At 43.7% G+C, this 23,451-nt stretch overlaps 1 protein-coding gene across 1 annotated transcript; it reads left to right on the forward strand.

The window, feature by feature from the left end:
• The first annotated feature begins 1,422 nt into the window (after nucleotides 1-1,422).
• LOC107131771 (zinc finger protein 396-like) lies at nucleotides 1,423-13,429 on the forward strand. The gene is given in 8 exon segments (XM_059881117.1): nucleotides 1,423-1,648; nucleotides 1,812-2,081; nucleotides 2,831-2,883; nucleotides 4,864-4,998; nucleotides 5,352-5,496; nucleotides 6,181-7,645; nucleotides 10,827-10,966; nucleotides 12,019-13,429. Coding segments are annotated over 6 exon segments (1,287 nt in total). The 3' UTR covers nucleotides 6,639-7,645; nucleotides 10,827-10,966; nucleotides 12,019-13,429.
• Nucleotides 13,430-23,451: the final 10,022 nt, after the last annotated feature.

A 23,451-nucleotide genomic window follows, 5' to 3' on the forward strand; every position in this document is an offset into this window, starting at 1 on the left:
ATGTAAGTTTCAGAAATTCCTTGGCGGTCCAGTGGTTAGGACTCCGTGCTCTCACTGCCAAGGGCCTAGGTTCGATCCTTGGTCAGGGAACTAAGATCCTGCAAGCCCCATGGAGCAGCAAAGGAAAAAAAAAAAAAAAGAAATTTCTCCCTAAACCCCCTCGATGTGGTATAGACTGAGTAAACCAGCCTCTATTTTCTTTTTATTGGCAGCACCAATGCCACTTGTGGGTCTTAGTTCCCTGACCAGGGATTGAACCCAGGCCCTCGGCAGTGAAAACCCAGAGTCCCAGCCACAGGACTGCTGGAGAACTCTCAGGTTTGCTTATTGTAATTGCTGCTTTCCTCATACCAAAAGGGTTTTTTCCCTTGTTTTTGTCATTTATTTTCAAGCATTCCTGCCCTCTCTCTAATTCCCCACTTCTTTCTACAAGTATATTTACAAGAGTCCCTATAGCAAGTGGGTGGAAGAGTGAGCCAATATGTGGGACTATCGCCTTACAAGGCTCATTTAGCCTGAAATTTATTTTTAAATTTACTCAAGATTATCTGAGGAAATATATACATATATTTTGATGCCAAAATATGTATGTGCCTGCACGGGTTCTCACCTTTTCAAACGCCATTGGGTTCTCTTGCCAAAGTTACCGGGTGAGGCAGGGAATACGACTTTATTCGGAGAGCCCGCTGACGCAGAAGATGGCAAATGAATGTCTCAAAACAACCATCTTGTTGAGGTCTGGATGCCAGGTTCTTTTATAGATCAGAGATTGGGGGAGGTGAGGAAACAAAGTAAAAAGGCCATTAGTCTTGCAAATATTTCCTAGAAGGGCAAGTGTCAGGCAGGGGATGTGTTAATGTCTTCCTTCCTACCACCTACATATGGACAGGGATCTGAACAAAGGCCCTTTAGTTTAACAGTCAGGCAGAGGGCCTATATTCTCTGAGGCAGGCCATTATGTATGATTATAACAATTGCAAGGAAAAGCAAGTCAAACAATTCCAACAGGGAGTCAGAATTGGTTCTTCTCTGCAAACAAAAGCATAGGTTGAAGAGGGTGGGGGGAGTCAATCAAACCCATTCCTTACCAGGATACTTTGGAAAAGGGGATGGCAACCCAATCCACTATTCTTGACTGGAGAATCGCATAGACAGAGGACCCTGGCGGGGCTATAGTCCATAGGATCGTGAAGAGTGGGACACGACTGAAGCGACTTAGCACGAACGCAACAGGATGTTTAGAGCGCAGCCAACCTCAGGCGCGCAGATGGCGTTACAGAAAGTTGTGCATAGCGGTGGAACGCACAGGAGTCTCCTCCGTGACCTTGGCCAACTCGCAGAAACTATAAAATGGGAATAACCCTACTGGGTGATTGAAGAGCAAAGGAAATGATGTAAGTAAAAGTACTCTAAGAAGTAATAATGCTGGTTTCTTTGAACGGGAGTCCCCAGCAGCTGGGTTCCCACCAGCTGGGCGTTTTGCTCTTTCCTCTCTGGCTGCCGGAGGCGGCGGCCTTGGCTTGTCTCCATGGCAACCACTCCGCATCCCGATCTCCACCCCCTGTCCACACCGGGGACCGGAAGCAACCGGTCTGGCGCTTCCCAGGCTTCTACCCCAAAACGCAGGGCAGTCTTTCCCAGGCCAGAGGTTAGAGTTGAGGTCTCTTCGCGCTTCGAGGGCTCGAGGAGAAGCGACCATCACCCAGGGGGCGGGGAAAGGTCTCCCGCGGGCCTTGGAGCCACCTTCAGACAGCACCCCCCACCCCTCCCACCCGCTCTAACCAGTCACCCCCTCTTCATACCCTTCACAGCCCAGTATCCCCGGCTACTCCTTCACGCCGCGCTCGCTTCCCCGGGGGCCCCCACCACGTTCCCGCACCTCTGGGCCTCTCACCGCGCGTCCGCGCTCCCCCTCTTCTTGTCCTCCCCCGGCACCCCGGGGCGCCCAACCCCCGACCCCAAAGCTAGACCTCCTCTTATCACCCCCCGCGCGCTTACGCGCCTTCCCGCGCACCCCTTCCCCCTGAATCCCCCTCTTGGGACCTCACCGAGTCGATCCCCATCCGGGATGGGGGAGGAAGGTGTCCGAGGACCGTCGGGAGCCGGTTCATTAGAGGAGCTGTTTCCAAGAGAGAGTCAGTCCCTTTGAAAAAGATCCTCGGATCTGGGGCTTTGGGCGCAGCCTGCCCTCCAGGGACCAGGTGTAAGGTATAGTTCAGGCCGAGGCAGAAAAAGGAAAGACGACCTCAGCAGAAGTAGGTTACCTTTATTCAGGCAAGGAGGGGCGACAGTCGGCCTTAAGTCCAGGCTGAGCGCGGAGAGGGATCCGGGAGGCTCCATATTTATAGGGAGGTTTGTGTAAGCGATAAGGCAAACGTTAATCAGGCGGGATGTTTTGGGTATACTTTAGTTGAGATGGCATTAGTAGTTTGGCAGGGGGTGATAAGTCTTATGGCAGGTGTAGGGAGGGGGTGGAAGGTTTCCGGACAGGGGGTGATAAGTCTTCTGGGCAGGTGTAGGGGGTGGAAGGTTTCTGGACAGGGGGTCATAAGTCCCAGATAGATGCAACGGGCCTGGAGCATCAGATGCTGCTGCTGCTAAGTCGCTTCAGTCGTGTCCCCGACTCTGTGCGACCCCATAGACGTCTGGCAGCCCACCAGGTTCCCCCGTCCCTGGGATTCTCCAGGCAAGAACACTGGAGTAGGTTACCATTTCCTTCTCCAATGCATGAAAGTGAAAAGTGAAAGTGCGGGACCTAAAGTTCTGTTTTGTTTTCTCCGAAGTTAGATGATTCAGCAAGGGCCTTTGAAACTGTTGTTTTCTTTTCTAGGCCCCAAAGACTCCTTCACCGGGTTCATTAGGGACCCTCGCACGGTGCTGAGGGTTTGGTTTCCTGGGTGGAACTGAGAGCAACTGTGAATCTGGCACAGATTCGGCTCCTAGTGCGGGAGACACGGGGTGCGTCCCAGGGGCCACGCCTTCGACTTCCAGAGAATGCTTTAAGCTTAAGGCCTTCCCCTAGATGGCTCCTGACACGTGGCCTGTAATGCCTCCTGTCGCTCAGGTCTTGACCCGATTCTGTTCCGGCCTAGTATCATCTGAGTCTGCTGCTCCTTCTCTTCGCCAGGACCCCGGCCACCGGCTCTGGACCCTGCAGCACCGCACAAAGTGTGGATGGCCTGAACTCAGACCCCACCCCTGCTCCTTTGCTTTGGTCTCTGTTATCTACTTGAACTTGCCCTGGCAGGTTCCTCATCTACCGCACGGAAATGAAAAGAACCTTACGGGTCTTTTGTGGGGATTTAAATACTGTAGTTATTGTTTAGTTGCTAAGTAGTTTCTGACTCTTTTGCAATCCCAAGAATTGTAGCCCGCCAGGCTCCTCTGTCCATGGGATTTTCCCGGCCAGAATACTGGAATGGGTTGCCATTTCATTCTCCAGGGGATCTTCCTAATGGAGGGATGGAACCCAGGTCTCCTGCATTGGTACTGGATTCTTTACCACCGAGTCACTGGGAATTTTAATGAATTGGTATTTGTTAAGATTTATTAGATGAGTGCTTGGCATCTAGTAAATTCTCTGAATGTCATTGTTACCCTTTGTGGTGGGGCATCTCACTGTGTAAGGTTGTATCATTTATTTGGTAACCTCCTTGTCTCTCTCCTGCTAGAGTATAAGCTTTATGTAGCCATACAATAGGCTTTGTTCAGGTGACTGCCATATCTTGAGTACTTAGAAGAGTTTTCGGTGAAGTGGGGAAAAAATGGTAAAGAAAAATAGGGGCACATATAACATTTCTAATTAGTCATCAGTTACTAGTGATACATATACTAGAATACTACTAAGGAAAGTGTCTCCCCACCCTCTTCTGCTAACAAGCTAGTGATACTTGGAGTAATTGTTGCTCCGCATACATCACCATGTTGCCGGCAACCTTGTGATTTGATGCATTGTTTTCTGTAATTTATTTGATAATAAATTGTGAGATATTTTGCCACTCTTCCTTTGAAGAGTCAAGTCCTTGGGACATCTTTGAAGGAAATAATTGGAAAATTAGCATGTTTTTTGGAAAATAGGCTATTTTTCTGAAAATGTGCTTCCCAGCATTGTTTATAATAGTAAAAATTAGAAATAATCTACAATAAAGAGATTAAGTAAATAAGACATATTACAGATGAGCAGTAGATATGAACATGAAAATATGGAAATACATTAAGATGGAGGAATATGCTTTTTTCCTCTGAATGATTCCTTTAATGCCAAAGTAACATTGTTTTAAAAGTTAGTAACATTGAAAAAAAAAATCCATGCAAAGTAATCTCATGAGTCTATTCCTTTAGCAGGCTAAAAATAATTATTTGGCCCTTTGAGCCTGTCCCAGAGTCATAAATTTCCCCAAGCTTCCCTTATTTCTCTTCTCCAGGAGTTCCTTTGCAACCCTGACTCATCTCTTATTGTAATATGCAGTCAGCCTCCTGGGTATGATTTTCAGAATAAATTGCAAAGTATTCATGAAAGTGAATGCCTATGAGTCCTTTGATTCTCTTAAAGAAGGAAGTATTCTTTGAAAGAGTGGCTTCTGTTAAGATTAAGGATACTTTTGGTACAATCTTAACGTTTCTAATCTTTAGCTGTGATGTTCTGAAAAGCGTTTGTCTTGTTTCCACTTGTCTCTTGAATCATATTGACGGAGTGTCCGTAGGAGAGTTTCACCTCCTTGAAGATTGAAGCCTAGCGGTCCCGCGCTATTCCCAATCCAGATGTCTGCAAAATTGAGAGTCGTCAAAACTCCAGGGGACCCTGACTGCCTTGTGTTAATGAAGGCAGGCCTGTAATATGGCCTCCGGCCGCCACTGGAGCAGCTTCTCTGGGCCCTGAGCCGGCTCCGTGAGCTTTGCTGTCAGTGGCAGAGGCCCGAGGTGCGCAGCAAGGAGCAGATCCTGGAGCTGCTGGTGCTGGAGCAGTTCCTGGCCATCCTGCCCGAGGAGCTGCAGGCCGTGAGTAACGCCCAGAGAGCAGAGAGGATGCTGTGGAAATGCTGGAGGAGCTGGAGAAGGATCTCGATGGGGAGACTGAACACGTGAGAAGGCGGCGGTGGGAGGGCGGAGCGAGGCGCAGTCAGAAGCCCGGCGCGTCACTGAGGGCGAGCTCCCAGACCGTACTTACTCCACTCGGCACAAGTCGGGGTATAGTGTGGCGATCGGACACCCGGCTGTGCCCGAAATCAGGATGTGCCTCTACTTTTTTCCTTCCCCTTTCTGGTGTCCCAAGATAGTTTCTTCTGTTACTTTACCCTCAAGTCCCACCCCAATTCCCTTCTTCAGCCTCAGTAATACCAAACTGTTTCTAGGTCTTTTTTGGACAAAATGAGGACATGCTCGCAAAGAAACTACCAACTTGTGAAATCCCTCAGGAGATACCATGTCACCAACCCAAGCCCGCAGAAAAGCAGCTGCGGTGGGCGTTGAAGAACCTGTGCTCCTTCAGATGAAATGGTGAGGGGGGTTGTGGCCCCATCATGTGATTAATTTATCATTCTAACTTCTGTTTATTGATACTTGTACTAAATCTTGCTTGTTGCTACCCACTGCCATACTGAATTCCTCTCCTTCAGTTGCTCCTGTTCTCCAATAATTTCTTGTCTTTTAGGCCTCTCTTTTCTTCCAGACTTTCCTTGGTCTCTAAAGTATCTTTTTACCCCTACTCACCATTCTACCTTTTGCACAGAGCTTTTCATCTTTATCACTGACTGCCTCATCAGTATGTAAATCTCTTTTGCCTTTGATCTTCTCAGTGTTTTCTGCCTTACCTTCTCCATCCTCTAAAATCTCAGGTGGCTCCGTAGTAAAGAATCTGCCTCCCAATGCAGGAGATCTAAGAGACAGGGGTTCCATCCCTGGTCCGGGAAGATCCCCTGGAGAAGGAAATGGCTACCCACTCCAGTAGCCTTGCCTGGGAAATCCCATGGAGAGAGGAGCCTGGTGGGCTGCAGTCCTTGGGGGTCACAAAGAGTCAGATATGACTGAGCACGCATGCATGGTGCCATGCTCTACATTGATGTTATATTGCAAACATGCTCTCTCAAAAATAATCTATGCTCCATTCAGATCATTCTATTTCCTTTTCCCTCCCTCTGAACAAAGAAATGATTACATTTTCTTTTATGTGTACTATTTCAGATAGAGACACCAGAACTAAAAATGTGAAATCTGCTTTAAGACAAAAGACTTCTTCAGGCAAAGAACTGCATTACAAAGTTTCTAACACTCTTCAAGTGAATGCTCCCCAGAATTTCACGTTTAGAAGAACATGTGAACAAGACAGAAAGTTTGAAAGAAGACAGGGAAACTGTCCTTGAAAAAAACAACACAAGTGTGAGGAATGTGGCAAAGTCTTCAGTCAGAGCTCAGCCCTTAATCTACATCAGAGAATCTACAGTGGAGAGAAACCTTATACATGTGAAGTGTGTGCAACGTCTTTCAGCTTAAGTACAGTCCTGATTCAGCATCGAAGAATCCATACTGGGGAAAAACCCTTCAAATGTCATGAATGTGGGAAAGCCTTTAGTCAGAGCTCAGTCCTTAACATTATACATGTGACATGTGTGCAGAGTCTTTCAGCCAAAGTACAGTCCTAATTCAGCATCGAAGAATCCATACTGGGAAGAAACGCTTCAAATGTCATGAATGTGGAAATCCTTTAGTCAGAGCTCGAATCTTTTCAGACACAGGAAGAAACTTGCTGGAGAAAAAGTCCCATACGAGTTGTGAGGGAATCGAAGCATTTATTGAGAAATTTTTCTCTGAGGGAGAAGGCGCAAGGCACCTATACTCCTTTAGTATAAATCGGTAGTTTCGGTGGGCACTGGTTTCCGTTCCAAGGTTATTAAAGCCACAGGAGAGAATGTGGAATATTTTCTGCCAGTAATGTTTACTTCTCTGCTTTTCAGTACAGGGTCAATTCAGATGTTTGAGATTCTAAAGCTATAGAGTTCCATCCCTCGGTTCAGTTCAGTTCATTTGCTCAGTCGTGTCCAACTCTTTTTGGCCCCATGGACTACAGCATGCCAGGCTTCCCTGTCCATCACCAACTCCTGGAGTTTGCTCAGATTCATGTCCATCAAGCAGGTGATGCATCCAACCATCTCATCCTCTGTTCTCCCTTTCTCCTCCATCTCTAGTGCAGCTTTTGAAAAGATACTCTCAGTCACATTTGACTGTTTATATTATTAACCCAAATAATAAAATAGTATGTTCCTTTTTAGACAAGTACATTTTCCCTGCTGAGAAGGAATGTGTGAGTTTGCATATAAGTGGATATTCTCCATTTCATTACTTGAACACTGGAGTTGTTAGACCAAAGATTAAAAAGAATTTCCTGGCCGTCAGTGTTTAGGATTCATGTTTTCAGTGTCATGGGCCTGGCTTCAATCCTGATCAGGGAATTAAAATCCCACAAGCCACACTGTGCAGCCAAAATATAAAATAAATGTCCTATTTTATTTTCTGTTTTTGAGTTACTTAGACAGTCATGTCTGACTCTCTGCGACCCCATGGACTATAGCCTGCCAGGCTCGAGGAGACCAAAAAGAATATGTACCTCAAGACCTACGCTGAAATGTCCAGGGTCATTGTTAGGAAGCAGGTGAGTAAAGGGACTTTAATCATCTCTTAAGAAAATTCACAAGAACCTACAAACTGTTTTGTTTGCATTTTTTAAATTGAGGTATCAGTTCAGTTCAGTTCAATCACTCAGTCGTGTCTGACTCTTAGCAACCCCATGAATCGCAGCACACCAGGCCTCCCTGTCCATTGCCAACTCCAGGAGTTCACTCAGACTCACGTCCATTGAGTCAGTGATGCCATCCAGCCATCTCATCCTCTGTCGTCCTCTTCTCCTCCTGCCCCCAATCCCTCCCAGCATCAGTCTTTTCCAATGAGTCAACTCTTCGCATGAGGTGGCCAAATTGAGGTATAGTTGATGTATAAAGAGCCTACATACTGTTTATGATACTAAGGGGTGCTAATATGCTAATTTTTAATCAAGTTTAGCCCAAGTCATATTAATTCTCTGGTTAGATAAACTAGCACCTCCTACTTATTAGGAGACCTAATTAAGTACAAGATAACTCAGTATCCTGGAGAAGGCAGTGGCACCCCACTCCAGTACTCTTGCCTGGAAAATCCCATGGATGGAGGAGCCTGGTAGGCTGCAGTCCATGGGGTCACTAAGAGTTGGACACGACTGAGCAAATTCACTTTCACTTTTCACTTTCATGCATTGGAGAAGGAAATGGCAACCCACTCCAGTGTTTTTGCCTGGAGAATCCCAGGGACGGTGGAGCCTGGTGGGCTGCCATCTATGGGGTCGCACAGAGTTGGACAGGACTGAAGCGACTTAGCAGCAGCAGCAGCAGCAGCAACTCAGTATCCAGTGACACCCTTCAAGGATTTGTTATTCTAAGATAATTCACATCACTGTTGGGTAGAGAAGTTCCAATTATTTACAATGGAGAGAATGTAATCCTGCAAAGTCTATGGCACAACCAAATGAAGAAGGACACTTCCCTCAGAATACATGATTAGAAAAAAATAATAGTGTAGAATTAAATATTTTTCTTGTGTAGAAAAAAATAATTATCTCCTTTACAATTTATATTGGAAATATCTCAGTGAAAGTATTAAGATAGCGCTACATGTCTTCAGGGAGTGACATAACCATAATGCTGCTGCTGCTGCTAAGTCATATCAGTCGTGTCCGACTCTGCGCGACCCCATAGACGGAGTGTTCTAATAATGAACAGTTTTCTGTGTGTGCTTATATAAAGTTGATGATCACCTTAACATAAAAAAGAAAGATGAAGAAAAGACGGTCCCAACAAGGCTGACGTGCACACCTGGAAATGGGAACTGTTAACAGCTGATGGCTCTCCTGCAGAGTTCTTCATGACCTCTGTTCTGGCCTGAATCAGCTGTGAACGTGTTTCAGGCATCACAGGACAACCTTTTCTGGGCCTTTCTCATCATTCTTAGTAAGATGAGTTTCTAGACAATTTATCATGTTGTAAGACCTTGGATTTTGATATTCTTATACAAATGAGGAAATCACTAAAGTTCAATTTGAAGAGGCCATTGAGATATACCACATTTAATTCAATCAGAGTCTCTTGTTTAAATGACAGATATGGTTTTATATTATTATTCTGACAATATATAAGATAATGTCCCCCTTTCCAGGGATTCTTGATAGAATTCTATATATATTACAAGAATACATGGACTGGGACTTCCCTGATGGTCCAGTGGTTAAGAATCCACCTTCCAATGCAGAGGATGTGGGTTTAATCCCTGGTTGGGGAGCTACCAGTATCCCACATGCCACACGCTGCCAGGGCAACTAAGCCCACGTGCCACAGCTATGACCCGACACAGCCAAATATAAATAAATAGATTTTTTAAAAATATGTGGATTATTGTGTCTCCCATGGTGCCACAGTTACCAACTATGGAGACAACCATGAAAAATGAGTCTTTGGAAGGAGAAGGGAAGAGAGTGCTCATGGGGAACTTCTTTGTTCCTCATGAAGTATAAACGTTTCATTATCAGAAAATCCAGCCATGTTTAGTGCTTGGAGTAACTCTGGAAACAAATGTGGGAGTACCTGCTCTGCTTAGTTAGAACATTGATAAATAAGATTCTAAGGGAGAGGTGAATATAAATTTTAATTTTAGAATTTTCTGTTAGGGTCATACTTTGTAGCTCTAGTAAATATACATAAATACTGAGTTTGTATATTTTCATTAATTAAAAACATAGGAATCTTTTTATTTGGGTCTCATGCTTTTTGTAATTAAAGAGAGGAACAAGCCATCTATTAAAGCAGCAAAAGATATATATATTGTCAGTTACTGCTTAATCATAAAAAGTTTTTTGTGAATAGTACTCATAGGAAGTACTCATAGTACTCATAGAGTACTATGTGAATAAAAGGACAGAATCTAAACCAAGTATTCTGAGGGAAGTGTCCTTCTTCACTTAGTTATGCCATAAGCTTTGCAAGATTACCTTCTTTTCATTGTGAATAATATGAACTTTTCCACCAGAAAAGTAAAGTGAATCATATCCTCTTAGAATAATGAATCTTTAAAGGGTGTCACTGGGTTCTTTGAGTTATCTTGCTCCTATTTAGGTCTCCTAATAAGTAGGAGGTGCTAGTTTATCTAACCAGAGAATTAATATGACTTGAGCTAAATTTGATTAAAAAAATTACTAGCATCCCCATCAAACTGATTAATTCCCACAGATAGTAAGCACTCCAAAATGAAATTGGATGTTTTTAGAATAATTTCACTTCATCTGAGCCTTCATTATTATCTATAATCCTATGTTCCTCCTTCTCCTCTCCAATTCTCTTCAGTGACCAGCTCAGATGTTTGCCACTAACCTTGAAACCTTCTGTACCAGGAATGTTGGATACAAAATCCAGCAAATCTTTTGGTGGCTTAAACAAATTAGAGTCCGCAACCAGAAATCTGGAGTCAAGCTGCTGCTGGCTGTCAGTCAGCCACTGAACAATGACTTCTCTGGCTGCTGTCTCTGCACTTTGGCCTTTCCTTCATGTTTACTTTCTCAGATAAGAGGGAGTGCTGTCCCAGGTCTGGAGTGGCATCTGGAGTCAAGTCAGGGAGAAAGAGGAAAGGGTGCTCCACCCATTGCCATCTCCATTACTAGAAAAAAATTAGCTTTCTAAGAAGCCCCAACAAAATTCCACCTATGTTCCCCTGTTGCAAGTATGTCTGGTAAAGCAAGTATTTTCAACCCCTAGGGTTGAAGCTCCAATACTTTGGCCAACTGATGCAAAGAGGCAACTCATTGGAAAAGACCCTGATGCTGGGAAAAGATAGAAGGCAGGAGGAGAAGGGGACTATAGAGGATGAGATGGATGGCATCACCAACTCAGTGGACGTGAGTTTGAGCAAGCTCTGGGAGTTGATGATGGACAGGGAGGCCTGGCGGTTGCTGCAGTCCATGGGTAGCAGAGTCGGACAAGCGGGAAGATAGCATGGTAGCTGGGGATTGGGAACCAATTGTGTTGAAACAGTGTCCGCCATACTCCTCCTTGGCCACTTAACTTTTCCTGAGCACATGGCTATGATTTTGCCTTCTTCACTTAAAAAAAAAAAAAAGTGAGGAGCCCATCAAGGTTGTCAGCTTAGCTGCATCTCCCCCATCGTCTCCTCTCCCCTTCTTTCAGAATGAAGGAGGGTGTGCTCTCTTCTCTGGCCCCTCACCTTTCCTCCCCACCTCTGAAGGATGTGGGCTGCCATCAGTCATTTTCTCTTATTTCTTCATCCTTTTGCCTCCCTTCTGGATCCATCTCTTCAACATTGAAAGCATGCTGAATGAAAAAGTCAAGATGGTGGCTAATCCCTGAGTCACAGGGAACAAAATGGCCCTTAGCTTTGTCTCCTTCACGTGCATTCATCTCTTTCAGCCACAGTGATCTTTCTAAAATATAAACTTATGTCCCTTTTTTGCCTAAAACACAAGCATCTCATTGCTTTATTATAAAGTCAGAACTCCTAAACAAAGTGTTTGAGGCTCATCATGATCTGACCACCGCTTATCATTTCTGCTTTCTCTCTCTCTCCTGTTATTACATCTTTAATTCTCTATGCCAAACACATTTTTTAAATTATTTATTTTAATTGGAGGCTAATTACAATATTGTAGTGGTTTTTGCCATGCATTGACATGAATCAGCCATGGGTGTACATGTGTCCCCCATCCTGAACCACCTCCCACCTCCCTCCCCATCCCATCCCTCAGGGTCATGCCAGTGCACCAGCCCTGAGCACCCTGTCTCATGCATCGAACCTGTACTGGCGATCTATTTCACATATGATAATGTACATGTTTCAATGCTATTCTCTCAAATCATCCCACCCTCGCCTTCTCCCACAGAGTCCAAACGTCTGTTCTTTAAATCTGTGTCTCTTTTGCTGTCTTGCATATAGGGTCATCATTATCATCTTTCTAAATTCCATATATATGCGTTAATATACTGTATTGGAACTAAAAAGCCTCTTGATGAAAGTGAAAGTGGAGAGTGAAAAAGTTGGCTTAAAGCTCAACATTCAGAAAACGAAGATCATGGCATCTGGTCCCACCACTTCATGGGAAATAGATGGGGAAACAGTGGAAACAGTGGCAGACTTTATTTTTGGGGGCTCCAAAATCACTGCAGATGGTGACTGCAGCCATGAAATTAAAAGATGCTTACTCCTTGGAAGGAAAGTTATGTCCAACCTAGATAGCATATTCAAAAGCAAAAACATTACTGTACCAACAAAGGTCCGTCTAGTCAAGGCTATGGTTTTTCCTGTGGTCATGTATGGATGTGAGAGTTGGACTGTGAAGAAAGCTGAGCGCCGAAGAATTGATGCTTTTGAACTGTGGTGTTGGAGAAGACTCTTGAGAGTCCCTTGGACTGCAAGGAGATCCAACCAGTCCATTCTGAAGGAGATCAGCCCTGGGATTTCTTTGGAAGGAATGATGCTAAAGCTGAAACTCCAGTACTTTGGCCATCTCATGTGAAGAGTTGACTCACTGGAAAAGACTCTGATGCTGGGAGGGATTGTGGGCAGGAGGAGAAGGGGACAACAGAGGATGAGATGGCTGGATGGCATCACCGACTCGATGGACGTGAGTCTGAGTGAACTCCGGATATTGGTGATGGACAGGGAGGCCTGGCGTGCTGCGATTCATGGGGTCGCAAAGAGTCAGACACAACTGAGTGACTGAACTGAACTGATACTATATTGGTGTTTTTCTTTCTTTCTTTTTTTAATTTTATTTTATTTTTAAACTTTACAAATTGTATTAGTTTTACCAAATATCAAAATGAATCTGCCACAGGTATACATGTGTTCCCCATCCTGAACCCTCCTCCCTCCTCCCTCCCCATACCATCCCTCTGGGTCGTCCCAGTGCACTAGCCCCAAGCATCCAGGATCGTGCATCGAACCTGGACTGGCAACTCGTTTCATTCATGATATTATACATGTTTCAATGCCATTCTTCTAAATCTTCCCACCCTCTCCCTCTGCAACAGAGTCCATAAGACTGTTCCATACATCAGTGTCTCTTTTGCTATCTCGTACACAGGGTTATTGTTAGCATCTTTCTAAATTCCATATATATGCATTAGTATACTGTATTGGTGTTTTTCTTTCTGGCTTACTTCACTCTGTATAATATGCTCCAGTTTCATTCACCTCATTAGAACTGATTCAAATGTATTCTTTTTAATGGCTGAGTAATACTCCATTGTGTATATGTACCACAGCTTTCTTATCCATTCGTCTGCTGATGGACATCCAGGTTGCTTCCATGTCCCGGCTATTATAAACAGTGCTGCGATGAACATTGGGGTACACGTGTCTGGTGTTTTTCTTTCTGACTTACTTCACTGTGTATAATATGCTCCAGTTTCATCCACTTCATTAGAACTGATTCAAATGCATTCTTTTTAATAGTTGAGTAATACTCCATTGTGTATATGTACCACAGCTTTCTTATCCATTCATCTGCTGATGGACATCTAGGCTGCTTCCATGTCCTGGATATTGTAAACAGTGCTGTGATGAACACTGGGGTACTCGTGCTCTTTCAATTCTGGTTTCCTCGGTTTGTATGCCCAGCAGTGAGATTGCTGGGTAATATGTCAAACACATTTTGGATTAGAAGTCTTTCTCTTACCTCTGGGCCTTTGTATGTATTCGTTTTAAACTCTTATCCAGCCTCTACACTTTATCTAACTCCTGTATGTTCTTCAGATTTTAGCTCAGATGCCACTTCTTCCAGGAAGCTGTGACACCTTAAGAGCTGGTTGGGACCACCTCCACACCCTTCTGTTGATTTCATAGCAATCTGTTCTCAGTCTGGCATCACATTTATCACATGAAATAAAATATTTTTAAAATATTGAAATGCACTCAGGGGCTTCCCTGGTGGTCTGGTGGTTAAGAATCCACCTACCAATGCAGGGGACACAGATTCAATCCAGACTCTGGGAAGACCCCACATGCCATGGAGCAACTAAGCCCTTTTGCCACAACTGCTAAGCCCACACTTTAGAGCCTGCAAACCACAACTAATGAGCCCATGCAGCACAGCTGAGGCCCGAATGCCTGGAGCCCCCGCTCTGCAAATAGAGAAACCACTGCAGTAAGAAGCCCATGCACCCCAACTAGAGAGCAGCTCCCGCTTTCTGCAACTAGAGAACGCCTGCGAGCAGCAAGAAAGATCCAACACAGCCAAAAAAACCCCTTTTTAAAAAAAAAAAAAATGCACTCAGCCATAAAAAAAGAACAACAATGCCATTTGCAGCAACAAGGATAGACCTAGAGACTGTCATACTGAGTGAAGTCAGAGAAAACCAGGTATATGATGTCACTTATATTGTAGAATCTAAACAAATGGTACAAATGAACTTATTTACAAAACAGAAAGAGTCACATATGTAGAAAACAAACATGGTTGCTGGGGGAAAAGGAAGGGAGGGATAAATCGGGAGATTGGGATTGACATATACACTTTATATACTAATAAAACATAACTAATAAGGGCCTACTGTATAGCACAGGGAACTCCACTCATCACTCTGGAATGACCTATATGGGAAAAGAATCTAAAAAGGAGTAGGTAAGTGTATAACTGATTCACTTTGCTGTCCACCTGGAACTAAGACAACATTGTAAATCAACTATACATCAATAAAATGTTTTAAAGTAAAATATCAAACTGCAAATATAGCCCAAGGCAGAGGAGAGTGAATGATACTTTGAGAAGAAAGAAAGTTGTGAGAGCAAAAGAAGGAAAAAGTAAAAGCCCTTCTGATCCTGGGAATGGTGAGACAAAGGTCAGACACAGATGATGGTTCACCTCTGCAGCAGTGCTGGAGGGGGCTGGGAGACAGCTGGAAACGGGAGGAAGCTGGTCTTGTCATGAGTGCACTGGGAAGACGACTGCCAATAGGCCTCCTGTGCTCCAAGGTTGGAACACTGTGAAACGGCAGTACAGACTTAGCAAAGGGTCTCTGCCAGCTACCACGTGATTCAGAAGATGTGTTACCATTCCCCATGCCTGATGGGGACCTTGGAAATTAGCTGATCGAACCACTGGGAGAGCTGAGATCACAAAGTAACTTTGTGGAACCTGTACTCAGAGCTGTAAGTCTGAGCCACTCCTTAGAGGGGTGGCTAGGACCCAAGTGAAGGCACACCACCAAGGAAGGGGCACTGGCCTCCTGCCTGGCCTGAGGAACAGAGCACTTGCTCCTGCAGGTTTGATGAACAAGCACCACAGCAGACCAGCTGCCCAGAACAGAAGCCAGAGAAGATGAGGAGGACAGCAAGGCCACCTGAGACCCAACCCACAGCACCACCTCTCCACAGACCTCCAGATGGCGGAGAAGGGCAGAGGGAGAAATGGCCATGTGAGGGAGTTGAATTTAAAATGGACTGAATAATTTAATTCAACTCTTTCACCATCACACTCCCTACCCAGTGGGGTGGGGATTCAGGAAGCAAAAACATCATCTATAAAAGATAAGCTCCATTTTTTTTTTTTTTTGCAACGTGATAGCCTTTTATCCACTAAATGGATACTATATCTACTGTATTGACTTCACTATTTTACATTTCTTGAGAACATGAGCTACAGTCACTGGTGTTTCTCAAGTGTCAGACAGAATGCATGGCCCATAATAGGCGCTCAAATATTTGTGGAATGAAAATATTTGAAAATCATATATCTGATAAAGGATTAATATCCAGAATGTAGGAAGAACTCCTACAACTCAACAGAAAAAGAAAATAACCATTTCAAAAATGGGCAAAAGACATGAATAGACATTTCTCCAAAGAAGATATATAAATGACCAATAAGAACTGGAAAAGATGTTCAGTATCGCTCATCTTTTGGGAAATGCGAATCAAAGCCTCAGTGAGATACCACCTCATACCCATCATGATGGCTGATTAAAAATACAAAAAAATAACAAGTGTTGGCAAAAATGTAGAGAAATTGGAATCCTGGAGCATCGTTGATGGGAATGTAAACTGGTACAGCCACTGTGGAAAACAGCTTAGTGTTTCCTCAAAAAGCTAAACATAGAATTACCATATGATCTGGCAATTCCACTCCTAATAGAGACCCCAAAGAGTTGAAAGCATGGACTCAAACAGATATTTGTACACTTACGTTCATAGCAGCATCATTCACAATAGCCAAAAGGGGGAAGCAACCCAAGTGTTCATCAGTAAATCAACAGATAAGCAAAAGCATACTATATACATACAGTGGAATATTATTTAGCCTTAAAAAGCAATGAAATTCTGACACAAGTATCCCCCACTTTTCAAAAGTTCACTTTACATTACTTCACTTTATACAAAAGACCTACATCAGTACAGGTTTCTCCCGCTATCTGAAAGAAGAGTGCTCCTCTGAAAACTTTCATAGGCTGAAATGGTGTAAAGCCAAGAAGCGGTTACCTTAGACACAGTTCAAAGTTACAGTAGCTTGATGCGGAGATGCTGAGGGTCGTTCTCCAGGAAGGAGCTTCGTGGTGCCACTCTCGCTGCTTGGGCTGCTTGTGGCAAAGCAAATGCTGAAAGCTATCACTGCCTTTTTCCTTGAAAGTAAAAATCCTCCTCAGATTTATTTCAATTAGTAAAAACAAGTACCGGTGGCCTCTGTGTTTTGAAAGTTCACTTTATATCACTTCAGTTTTATGAAAGACCTATGTTACTACCTGTTTTCTGGTGGCTGGTAAAGAATTCGCCTGCAATGTGGGAGACTTGGGTTTGATCCCTGGGTTGGGAAGATCTCCTGGAGAAGGGAAAGGCCACCCACTCCAGTATTCTGGCCTGGAGAATTCCATGGACTGTGTAGTCCATGGGGTAACAAAGAGTTGGACATGACTGAGTGATTTTTACTCACATGGAGACAGCATGCATCCTGAACAGCGAGACTGGCACCGCCAAGCCCCTTCTGTGGAACTCTACTCAGCATCTCAGAATCAAGCTGCCATAGCCTTGAACTATGTCTGTGAGCATCTGTGCTTTATCTTGATTGAGTTCATGTATCCCTGGTGGCTCAGTAGTAAAGAATCTGCCTGTAATGCAGGAAACCTGGGTTCAATCCCTGGATGGGGAAGATGATCTGGAGAAGGGAATGGCTACCCACTGCAGTATTCTTTCCTGCAGAATTCCATGGACAGAGGAGCCTGGTGGGCTACAGTCCATGGGGTCGGTCGCTCAATGTGTGACTGAGCACAGTACACCAAATAAGCTTCCAAAAGATTTCACAGAAGCTCCCTGCTTTGGGGTAGTGGAAGAAATTTGTACATGCTGCAACAGTGCTGAACCTTGAAAACACAGTGAATGAAATAAGCCGGATAAATAAAGATGAATATTGTATAATGTTACTTAAATGAGGTATCTAGAATAGGCAAACTCATAGAATAGTGATTACCAGGACTTGGGGGAAGAGGATTGAGAGTTTTTAATGGGTACAGAGTTTCTGTTCAGGGTGATGAGAAAGTTCTGGAAATGGATAATTGTCATGGTTGTACAGCATTATGAACGTATTTAATGCCACTGAACTATACACTTAAAAATGGTTAAAATGGTAAACTTCATGTTTATTTTACCACAGGAACATTGGAGGAAACAAAAGGGAAAAGACTTTTCTATAATTCTTCCCTAATAACATTTACAGTTTACCAAAAAAAAAAAAAAAAAGAAAGAAACACTGTAGATTGTCAAAAAGCAGATCATCTGGAAGACAAAATCCAGACAGGTGTTAGGTGAAGAGACTGAAAAAGAATCTTCTCTTTGCCACTAACACTTAGGACAGGCCATGAAGGGATTGTTCCAGCAGTCCAAAAGATTTATTTTTACTTTTTTGACCACTCTGCGTGGCATGTGGGATCCTAGTTCTCTTGACCAGGGATCGAACCTGTGCAGAGCCCTAACCACTGGAGTACCAGGGAATTCCCAGTCCTAGAAGATCTGAATGGATTATATAAGCAATAAGTCCTGGATGGCTAGTAAATGATATTGTTTTATAATTTCTATCTTGGATTCAACATGCTTCCTTTTATAAAGCTATATGCTAAATAACTATAATTATTATTATATGCTAATCATTTGGGCTTCCCAGGTGGCTCAGTGGGTAAAGAATCCGCCTGCAAGGCAGGAGATGCAGGAGACGTAGGTTCAATCCCTGGGTCAGAAAGATCCCCCGGTGGAGGGCATGGCAACCCACTCCAGTATTCTTGCCTGAAGAATCCCATGGACAGAGGAGCCTGGTGGGCTACAGTCCACAGGGTTGAAAAGAGTAGAACACACTGAAGTGACTCAGCACATGCTAATTATTTACTTTATTGGTTCCTGACATTTTAACCTCATGGATATGTTTTATTATCTGGATCTCTAAATCTTACTCAAGTTTGAATTTGAAGATTGGCTATGATTAACTTGTTTGTCTTCAGATGGGGGACTGATTTTATTCAAAGTCTATAATGACATGGAGTGGCAGCTAAAATAAGGAACTCTACTGTCAGAGCTAATGATCAGCTGGATAGACATCTACCATCTTTTCCTATATAGGTCTGCTCGCTCCAGTCTATTGAAGAAGGACTTGTCAGGATTGTAGGTAGAATATCTCCACTTGGACATGTCAGTGAGGCCACATCAGAACTGAATTAGTCCATTAAACATTGTTTTTGATTCATTGACTTTTAGCAGTCTTGCAACCCAGGTGGTTTTAGTTTGATTTCTTGATAGTCATTCAACCACAAATGATTAGTATAGGCCAATAATGATAATTGCATTCCACCTGCAAGTAATTTTGATTTTGTTGTTGTTGTTCAGTCCCCAAGTCATGTCCAACTCTTAGTGACCCAATGGACTGTAGCCCACCAAGCTCCTCTGTCCCTGGGATTTCCCAGGGAAGAATACTGGAATGGGTTGCCATTTCCTTCTTCAGGGGATCTTCCCAATCCAGGGGTCAAACCTGCATCTTTTGCGTTGGCAGGTGAATTCTTTGCCACTGAGCTACCAGGGAAGCCCAGTTTTGATTTAGGCACTGGCATATCACTCAATTTAGGCCAATGAGACATTAGGGAAAGCCTGCTGCCTGGCTTCTGGAAAAGTTTGCTTTCTTCTAAAAAAAGAGACATAAAAAAGAGATGATACTTTTCAGTCTCCAGATGTTCTTGTGACTGGTTATGATAGCAGGCAGTGCTGCAAGAGCTGGAGGACGCAGCTGACCCAGTTGGAGGGAGGAGCTAAGAATACTACAGATAAGCAAGACTAAGCCCTAAGGTTGGAGAAGGCAATGGCACCCCACTCCAGTACTCTTGCCTGGAAAATCCCATGGACAGAGGAGCCTGGTAGGCTGCAGTCCATGGGGTCGCTAGGAGTTGGACATGACTGAGCAACTTCACTTTCACTTTTCACTTTCATGCATTGGAGAAGGAAATGGCAACCCACTGCAGTGTTCTTGCCTGGAGAATCCCAGGGATGGAGGAGCCTGTTGGGCTGCCGTCTATGGGGTCGCACAGAGTCGGACATGACTGAAGCGACTTAGCAGCAGCAGCAGCAAGCCCTAAGGTACCACTTTTCATATACTTACACTAGAAGAGACAAAAGACTGTCAGGGTAAAAACCAGAAGATCAATTTAAAACCAAAATAAGTAGAAGAGAGAGAATGATAAAAGTAAAAAACAGAGGCTCTGGTTCTAGGCAAGGTGGAGTAAGCATACTCCAACCTCATCTCGTTCCCGAGAGAGTCCCACAGTTGTCCAGTCGCTCAGTCGTGTCTGACTCTTTGCTACTCCCTGGACTATATAGCACACCAGGCTCCTCTGTCCTCCACTATCTGCCAGAGTTTACTTAGATTCAAGTCCACTGAGTCAGTGATGCTATCTAACCATCTCATCCTCTGCCACCCCTTTATCCTTTTGCCTTCAGTCTTCCGAGCATCAGGGTCTTTTCCAACGAGTTGGCTCTTCCCATCAGGTGGCCAAAGTCCCAGAGAATCCTGGACAAAGATCACAGAGTAGCTCCCTGAGGACTCCTCAAAGTGAATAATAGAAAGCAGACTGGGGAAGAAGACTAGAATTTCAAGTTCCACTGAATTTTACCCCTTTTTTCCTTTTTGGTATCACCTGGCCTAGACTCAAAGGAAGCCTGAAACCCAGAAGTGCCCACAGAGAAGCCCAAGGGATGGGAAAGGGGTTCTTAAGGGTCAGAGAGCATAAGGGAAGTTCCATATCTTTTTTCCTTCATTCAACTCCTCTCCCTGTGACAGTGGAGTGATAGCAGCACAGCAAAGACACAGGACATGGGGCAGGCACTTTGAGAGAGAGGGGAACACTTCATTCTGCTCAGACGAGCTTTGGTCCCAGAAGCTTGGTGCCAATCCCACTGCTTTTATTTATTTTTAAAATATGTATGTATTTGACTGTACTGGGTCTTGGTTGTGGCACACAGGATCTTTGATCTTCTTGGGATGTGTGGAGTCTTTAGTTGCAGCATGCGAACTCTTAGCTGTGGCACAACGGATCTAGTTCCCCGACCAGGGATCAAACCCAGGCCCCCTGCATTGAGAGCTCGGAGACTTAGACACTGGACCACCAGGGAAGTCCCAAGGAATGAAATTTAAAAATGGATAAATTGGAGTTCATCAAAATTAAACTTTTTTCTCTGTCAAACATTCTATTAAAAGAAGATATAGAGATATAATTTTTAGTCATGATTTTCCAGATTCATTCTTTATGTACCAAATGTTGGTTTTAGTTCAATATTTCTTTTTTTAATTAAAAATTCAATTTATTCAAACTAAAAAAATCATATATATTAGCTCCAGCTGCTATAACAAAATATCATACACTAGTGCCTTAAATAACAAATTTGTTCTTACAGTTCTGGAATTTGGAAAGTCCAAGGTAAAGGTGTCAGCTAATCTGGTTCCCTGTCACCCTGCTTATTAACTTTTATGCAGAGTACATCGTGCAAAATGCCAGGCTGGATGAAGCACAAGCGGGGATCAAGATTGATGGGAGAAATATCAATAACCTCAGATATGCAGACGATACCACCCTTATGGTAGAAAGTGAAGAGGCACTAAAGAGCCTCTTGATGAAAGTGAAAGAGAAGAGTGAAGAAGTTGGCTTAAAACTCCACATTCAAAAAACTAAAATCATAGAATCTGGTCCCATCACTTCATGGCAAATGGATGGGGAAACAATGGAAACAGTGACAGACTTCATTATCTTGGGCTCCAAAATCATTGCAGATGGTGACTGCAGCCATGAAATGAAAAGATGCTTTCTCCTTGGAAGAAAAGCTATGACAAACCTAGACAGCATATTAAAAAGCAGAGACATTCCTTTGCCGACAAAGGTCCACCTAGTCAAAGTTATGATTTTCCAGTAGTCATGTACGGATGTGAGAGTTGGACTATAAAGAAAGCTGAGCACCGAAGAATTGATGCTTTTGAACTGTGGTGCTGGAGAAGACTCTTGAGAGTCCCCTGGACTGTAAGGAGATCAAATCAGTCAATCCTAAAGGAAATAAGTCCTGAATATTCATTGGAAGGACTGATGCTGAAGCTGAAACTCCAATACTTTGGCCACCTGATGCGAAGAACTGACTCATTGGAAAAGACCCTGATGCTGCGAATGACTGAAGGCAGGAGGAGAAGGGGATGACAGAGGATGAGATAGTTGGATGGCATCACCAACTTGATGGAGATTAGTTTGAGCAAGCTCCAGGAGTTGGTGATGGACAGGGAGGCCTGGCGTGCTGCAGTCCATGGGGTCGCAAAAAGTAGGACACGACTGAGACACTGAACTGAATTGAATTTGGTTTCCAGGTGGGGGCTCTCTTCCAGGCTTGCAGATAGCCATCGTTATCCCTTGTCCTCACATGGTAGAGAAAGAGAGGAAGCAGCGCCGTGTGTCTCTTTTATAAAGGAACTACTCCCACTCTCATGACTGTATATAACTTAATTACCTCCCAAAGTGCCCAGCTTCAAATACTATTACACTGTGAGTTAGGGCCTCAGGTAGTGAGTTTGGGAAGTGGGCACAAACTTTCAGTCCATAAAATTATATGACCCAGCAATTCCACTTCTAGATATTTACTCCAGAGAGATAAAAACTTATGATCACAAAACCTGTCCATTAATATTTATAGTGTGCACGTGTGTTAGTTGCTCAGTCGTGTCCAACTCTTTTGCAACTCCATGGACTGTAACCCCATGCAACCCCAGGCTCTTCTGTCCATGGAATTCTCCAGGCAAGAATATTGGAGTGGGTAGCCATTCCCTTCTCTAGGGGATCTTCCTGACCCAGGGATCAAAGCCAGGTCTCCCGCATTGCAGACAGATTCTTTACCATCTGAGCTACCAGGGAAACTGTATTTAAAATTGCCCAAATATGGAATTAACCCAAAAGTCCTTCAGTGCTTAACTGGATAAACAAACGATACCTACAGTAAAATCCTACTCAGCAATAAAGTGAAGTCACTCAGTCATGTCCGACTCTTTGTGACCCCATGGACTGTAGCCTACCATGCTCCTCCGTCCGTGGGATTCTCCAGGCAAGAATACTGGAGTGGGTTGCCATTTCCTTCTCCAGGAGATCTTCCCAACCCAGGGACTGAACCCAGGTCTCCTGCATTGCAGGCAGATGCTTTACCGTCTGAGCCACCAGGGAAGCTCAATACTCAGCAATATGCAGCAATAAAATGAAATGAACAATTGAGACAGGTAACAACAACATAGGTGAATCTCAAAGTTATTATACTTAATGAAAGTTTTGTCAAAGCTTAAATACTTTATGATTCCACTTATATCACACTCTGTAAAAGTCAAAACTATTTTGATGGATAATAAACCAGTGGTTCTTGAGGAGGGCATGGCAACCCACTCCAGTATTCTTGCCTGGAGAACCCTATGGATAGAGGAGCCTGGTGGGCTACAGTCCATAGGATCACACAAAGTCAGACATGACTGAGTCAACTTAGCATTCACACATGCAAACCAGTGGTTGCCATGGGCTATGGAGTAGAAAAGTTGTAAGTACATCTTGAGGGAGATTTATGGAATGATAAAACTATCCTATATTATGATTTTGGTGATAGTTTCATAATTTATACATGTATTAAAAATCCTAAAGCTATCTGCTAAAAGCAGAACTAATTTTACTGTCTTTTAACTTATTTTAAAACTTATTGAAAAAGAAGACCCCCATGAAATAAAAAACAAAATAATAGAGAAAACAAACAACGCCAAAAGTTGTTTTCCTGAAAGATTAATAAAATTGATAAACTTCAAGTAACACATATACAGAAAAATAAACAAGACTACCA

This window comes from Bos taurus, chromosome 24 (assembly GCF_002263795.3).
Source record: "Bos taurus isolate L1 Dominette 01449 registration number 42190680 breed Hereford chromosome 24, ARS-UCD2.0, whole genome shotgun sequence".
In the NCBI taxonomy this organism is placed as follows: domain Eukaryota; kingdom Metazoa; phylum Chordata; class Mammalia; order Artiodactyla; family Bovidae; genus Bos; species Bos taurus.